Source organism: Oncorhynchus masou, chromosome 9 (genome assembly GCF_036934945.1).
Source record: "Oncorhynchus masou masou isolate Uvic2021 chromosome 9, UVic_Omas_1.1, whole genome shotgun sequence".
In the NCBI taxonomy this organism is placed as follows: domain Eukaryota; kingdom Metazoa; phylum Chordata; class Actinopteri; order Salmoniformes; family Salmonidae; genus Oncorhynchus; species Oncorhynchus masou.
In genome coordinates, this window is record NC_088220.1 from 16,642,128 (window position 1) to 16,648,381 (window position 6,254).

Here is a 6,254-nt window from a genome sequence, read left to right on the forward strand (position 1 = left end):
TCTGTGCAGAGCATGATAAGATAAGATTCCTTATGTATTTTAGTGCTCGTACATTGTTGCAGTATAAATCAAGACAAAGAGTTCAGTGTCAAAGCCAACACAGAGCTCTAGCTAGCCCACCATTAGCCTGGTCACAGGCTAGACCACCATGAGGTCACAGAACTAAGATGCCTCCCTCCCTGTCTCAAACCCATATATGGTTATATATTATATTTCATCTAGCTGGACGTGGCTGCCTTCTCGCCGTCCGCCCCTGCTTCTGCCTCATCACCTGCTTCCACCTGTATTGATAAAGAAACGGGACACCATTAGGTTCAAATGTATTACACAAGGCATTGTGGGTACTGTGGTACATCATGCTAAACCAGGGTTTGATCAGGAGGATGTGTTGTTACAGACAGTTAAAATATACATGTTTTGTGTTGAACATATACAGATGTAGGATCTTTTGTTGCTGAGAATTGTCTAGCACAGTAGGAAATGCACATTTGTAGTGTATTTGCGTTTTAAAAAGGTCAGCTCTATTCATTCTCCTATCTGAAACGATTAGAGCGTTCCACATCCCTGAACACACCCCTGGTATGTTTCACATAGCATTGTGGGTACTGTAGTACACTACCTGTCCGAACTGGAGCAGTGTGAACATGGTGTTCTTGACGTCCATCATGGTTTCTTTCACCCCCTTTGCCAGGATGTAGCCCTCACTGTCAGCTTCGGGGTTCTCCGGGTCCACGCCGTCCAGAGACGTCTGCAGGTACCGCAGACTCACCAACACTGACATCTGTGGAGATGATGTCACAGGGGTCAAAGCCATGGTTACAAAATGTATATCTAAAGCCACCTTATCACAGGGGCAGAGGTTGACGGTAACAAAATCACCACTAAAAACTACCATCATCACACTACAGGGCAAGAGTCAATGTTCATATTTTGTCTGGGTTTGTGCATGTGTATACCTGCAAGGAGATGACCGACAGTATCCCGGGGCCGATGGTGTTCATGAGGCCCATGTAGTAGTCGACCAGCGCCTCTCTGCAGCCGCGGCTGTACAGGTTCAGCTCCTCACTCTGGTGCTCATAGTTGTAGTGGGCAGTGTTGTCAGTCAGGTGGTTCTGGAGACAGGGCCGAGGGGAGCCGGGGTTACAGCAGCTGAACGGGACTCCATCCATCAGGTAACGACCGTCCACGTTGCTACGCACACGACTGGAGAGGAGAGAGGTTAACGGTTTGATTGAGTGTTTCCATTGTAAAATGTTACCTTATATAAATGACACTGGCTTTAATGATGGATGACACATTTATGAGACATGATGTATAGAAATCTCATGTGAGTCATCATCACCTCAGACAAGTCAGAGAACGGTGGTTTGTGGGCTAAACTTCACTTCTCCTCTCCACCCCCTCTCTCTCGCTCCCTCTCCTCCTCCCCCCTCCATCCCCCTCTCTCTCACTCCCTCTCCTCCTCCCCCCTCCATCCCCCTCCCTCTCGCTCCCTCCCTCCTCCCCCTCCATCCCCCCTCTCGCTCCCTCTCCTCCTCCCCCTCCTCCCCCCCTCTCCTCCCTCCCCCTCCATCCCCCCCTCTCTCCCTCTCCTCCTCCCCCTCCTCCCCCCTCCTCGCTCCCCCCTCCATCCATCCCCCCTCTCTCGCTCCTCTCCTCCCCCTCCATCCCCCTCTCCTCCTCCCCCTCCATCCCCCTCTCTCTCGCTCCCTCTCCTCCTCCCCCCTCCATCCCCCCCCCTCCCCCTCCATCCCCTCCCTCCTCCTCACCCCTCCATCCCCCTCCATCCCCCTCTCTCTCATCCCTCCCTCTCCTCCTCCCCCTCCATCCCCCCTCTCTCGCTCCGCTCTCCCCTCCCCCTCCTCCCCCCCTCCATCCCCCCTCCTCTCTCCTCCCTCTCCTCCTCCCCCCTCCATCCCCCTCTCTCTCGCTCCCTCTCCTCCTCCCCCTCCATCCCCCTCTCTCTCGCTCCCTCTCCTCCTCCCCCTCCATCCCCCTCTCTCTCCGCTCCCCCTCCTCTCCTCCTCCCCCTCCATCCCCCCTCTCTCTCGCTCCCTCTCCTCCTCCCCCTCCATCCCCCATCCCCCTCTCTCGCTCCCTCTCCTCCCTCCCCCCCCTCTCGCTCCTCCTCCTCCCCCCTCCATCCCCCTCTCTCTCACTCTTTGACTTCTTTAGAGGTGAAGTCCAGGTATCTGTTGCTGATCCACTGCACCTCGAACCAGTCCCTGTAGTTGGTGTTGCCGCAGCAACGCAGTTCCATTTGCAGCCTGTCGATGGTCTCCTTCTGGAAACAGCGGCCCGGGACATCCGTGTCCCGGTAGAACCGGATACCGTTCCTCAGGCCCACCTGGGATTGGACAGAGATTATGTCATAAAAGAGATCAGGAAGTACTCATGGGAGCCAAGGCTTGTTCTCAATTAATCTTTCCTGGATTCCTCAGTTCCTATATCCTCGCCTTCTTCTCAAACCACATTGGAGAAGAAGATCTGGGTGGGGGGGGGGCTTGTCCTTGTCCTCCAATACAGATGTGACGCAGGCGAGGAGATAGGATGCGGGGAATCACAGGAAGACTACTTGAGATAGGGTCTAAGTGTTATTCAGTTGCATACACTGTCTCATTCTTTTCATCCCAGCCCAGAGGCTCTTACCTTGAGTGACTCCTCGAGGTGTCCCTGCAGGGCATAGCTGAGCACCACAGCAGACAGCAACCAGACACACACCATCCAGGCCAGGCCATACCAGGGCAGCAGGAAGGGCTTCCAGGGGGGGAACCGGGCAGAGTCCAGGGAGTCCTGACACACCCGCCCAGCAAACAGGTTGATCCCGATGGTTATCAAGCCCACCAGCATCAAAATGTTGGGCACCACGTGGATCTCTGTGTTATCCATCACCTGGAGGGTCAAAGGTCAAATCTAGGGTCACATTACTATACCAGTTATAACACAGTAATAAACTACATTGAAATGATCTATATATGTTACATTACAGCACTAAGCATCAGAGGATATGTTCTGGAATGTTCCATTCCATGATGATGATTCAATTTATGTACGTTCATGTAAGGCAATATGAGTAAGGGTAGTCAGCACCCTACATAACTACTTCCATTGCTCCACTATATCCACTGTATGTAAAGTGCAATCAACTACTGCCTTTGTCAGTGTTTTTCTGTTGTATTGGTGTTATTGAGTTTAGGAATGTTGACGTTCTTGTTATTTTTCAGTAACATTCATGTTACGTGTAACAACAACTTGTCAAATCCAGGTCATTGCATATAGAAAATCCTTGAGTATTGAAGCTAGGAAGATGCACTGGGAAACACTTTCCTTTTTTGATATGCCCCAGATTGAGGTCAACCTTAATCAATGGTTCATTGGAGATATACCAACAAACCCTACATATCTGGATGATGCGTTACGGCCTCCAATATGTCAGTGTGAATCTTCGAGCGACCCCTCCGCCTCCCTCCATTCAAATAATCCATACATAGCATGAGTGATGAACACAGCCACATACATACAGCCACACATCTATAAGCACCTCTACCCCCCACATACATACAGCCACACACCTATAAGCTCCTCTACCCCCCACATATACACAGCCACACATCTATAAGCACCTCTACCCACCACATACATACAGCCACACACCTATAAGCACCTCTACCCCCACATATACACAGCCACACACCTATAAGCACCTCTACCCCACATATACACAGCCACACACCTATAAGCACCTCTACCCCCCCCACATACATACAGCCACACACCTATAAGCACCTCTACCCCCACATACATACAGCCACACTATAAGCCACACATACATACAGCCACACACCTATAAGCACCTCTACCCCACATATACACAGCCACACATCTATAAGCACCTCTACCCCCCACATACATACAGCCACACACCTATAAGCACCTCTACCCCCCACATACATACAGCCACACACCTATAAGCACCTCTACCCCCACATACATACAGCCACACACCTATAAGCACCTCTACCCCCACATACACCCACCACATATACACAGCCACACATCTATAGCCCTCTACCCCACATATATACAGCCACACACCTATAAGCCCCTCTACCCCCATATACACAGCCACACACCTATAAGCACCTCTACCCCACATATACACAGCCACACACCTATAAGCACCTCTACCCCACATATACACAGCCACACACCTATAAGCACCTCTACCCCACATATACACAGCCACACACCAATAAGCACCTCTACCCCCACATATATACAGCCACACACCTATAAGCACCCCCCCCACATACACACAGCCACACATCACACATATACACAGCCACACACCTATAAGCTCCTCTACCCACCACATACATACAGCCACACACCTATAAGCTCCTCTACCCCCACATACACACAGCCACACACAAAGCTTGTCCAGATTCAGGCCAACTGCATCATGTCAGCCCAATGTTGCTCTGTGCTGTGTGAATAAAGCTTTGATAGGTGAAGGTGTGTGAAACAGACACCACACTGAGAGAAACATGGAAAACACAGCAGCGTGTTTAATTGAACCAGCCAGGACAGACGACAGGAACAGTAGTGACACAGACAGACGGACAGTTGTGTGTGCTGTGTGATTTCCAAGTGCCAGAAACGTGTGTGTCGTGTGAAATACATAAGGTTTGTGTGTGTGTAATTTGCCATGTGTGAACAGGCATGTGTGTGTTATAGTGTTCGCCAGTACCTCTGCCCTGCGGAGCAGCTCAGTCTTGAGGTACACTCCGAGGGAGAAGGTGAAGGCCCCAGCCAGCACGGCCAGCCAGGACAGCAGCCACAGACTCTGGGCCAGACGCACACGCCTCTGCAGGGGGAACTGCAGCTTCAGCAGTGCCATGGCAACAACCAACAGAGACAAAGGAAGAGAGAGAGAGAAGAAGAAGAGGACGGAGGGAGGGAGGAGATGTTGGGATAATCAAGTAGAGAGAGATAACGGTGAAGGATGGGGGAAAGAATATCGGTAGGTTCAAAGAAGGAAAGTTCTGGGGGAAAAAGGTGGACTACTGCGATTCATAGGAGTAGGTTATGCAAAGGTTGTTGTATTAGACGGACAGGTACGGCTTGGCTTTTCCAGGGTGCGTTGGTGAGTTATTATCAGGTTGATCTCCTGTAAGTTGTTCCTGTGAAGGAAGATCCGTCTGATGGTGAAGGACAGGTTCAGGTTGGGACGATAATCCAAAGCTTTCACGTAGAAAGGAAAATATAAAACATCTCTGAAGTAATCCAAATAAATTAGTGAGACAAAAACTGAAGGCCAAGAAAATAATGAATCTAATAGATATTTGATAATTCACGTCCTCTTTTGACAGCAAAACTATGATCCTCTAAATCATCAGGTTATGGTTGCACCACAACAGTGACCCTTCGTTTCACACAATTACTGACAATGACAACCCCAGTTTGTTTAGGATGGAACCCCTCTGGTGTGGTCAAGGTGCACCCCTAAATTCCTGCTGTGCCCATGGTGGAGAACACGGACTGGCCAATGTCGAGGGTGCAGTGTGGTTATGGTAATCCCCCAATCATAGTCCCTGGGATCCTATTAGGACAGGAGCACCAATGGGAAAGCAGGCCAGTGTCTGATCAGCAAACCTGCACTGGGCCAACAGGTTGGATTTGACAGTTATGATGGGTATACTCACAGAGAGTTGAGACAGGATGGAGAGGGCCGGGGCTATAGTTTATACATGCAGATAGAGAGAGATGGATAAAGCTTACAGGCTGAGGGACTGGGGGAGGGGGAGAGTGATCGCTTACCACAAGAAGTGGGTAATGTTTGGGAGAAAGACAAATCAAGAAACCATACATCTTAGAATTAGTCGTTTTATTGATCTACAACATCAAAAGTCTTGGGGGGGGGGGGGCAGCAGCTTTATACAGTTGTAGCTAAGATAGTTCATTAGGATGGACAGCATAGCATTAATGTAGAGCCCTGTGTTTTGGACAATCATGTCAAAAGTTCTGGATTTGAACCTTTATTTAAAGCTTTTTCATCAAACTGTCCCCTTTTCCTTTTTGGGTCAGATGGTCCAGCATCATTGTCCAACACCATCCTCAGACAATTGCTTCCATAGTTGGTGTAATTCTCATTTCTGGAAAAGGCTTAAAATGAAGGTTAAACTCTAGGTCATGTGACATGATAGCCCAAAACAAAGTGGCTAATACATTCATGGCAGCTGGATGGATGTTAT

The 6,254-nt window shown here is 49.8% G+C and overlaps 1 protein-coding gene across 1 annotated transcript; it reads right to left on the bottom strand.

Moving 5' to 3' along the window:
* Positions 1-218: 218 nt before the first annotated feature.
* Positions 219-4,900, bottom strand: LOC135544959 (RDS/peripherin-like protein xRDS35). Its single transcript, XM_064972645.1, has 6 exons — positions 4,751-4,900; positions 2,650-2,892; positions 2,160-2,347; positions 957-1,203; positions 620-781; positions 219-281 (listed from the first exon to the last, which is right to left on the bottom strand). Exons 1-6 carry the CDS (start codon positions 4,898-4,900, stop codon positions 219-221), a joined length of 1,053 nt encoding a protein of 350 aa, XP_064828717.1.
* Between the last annotated feature and the right edge of the window lie 1,354 nt (positions 4,901-6,254).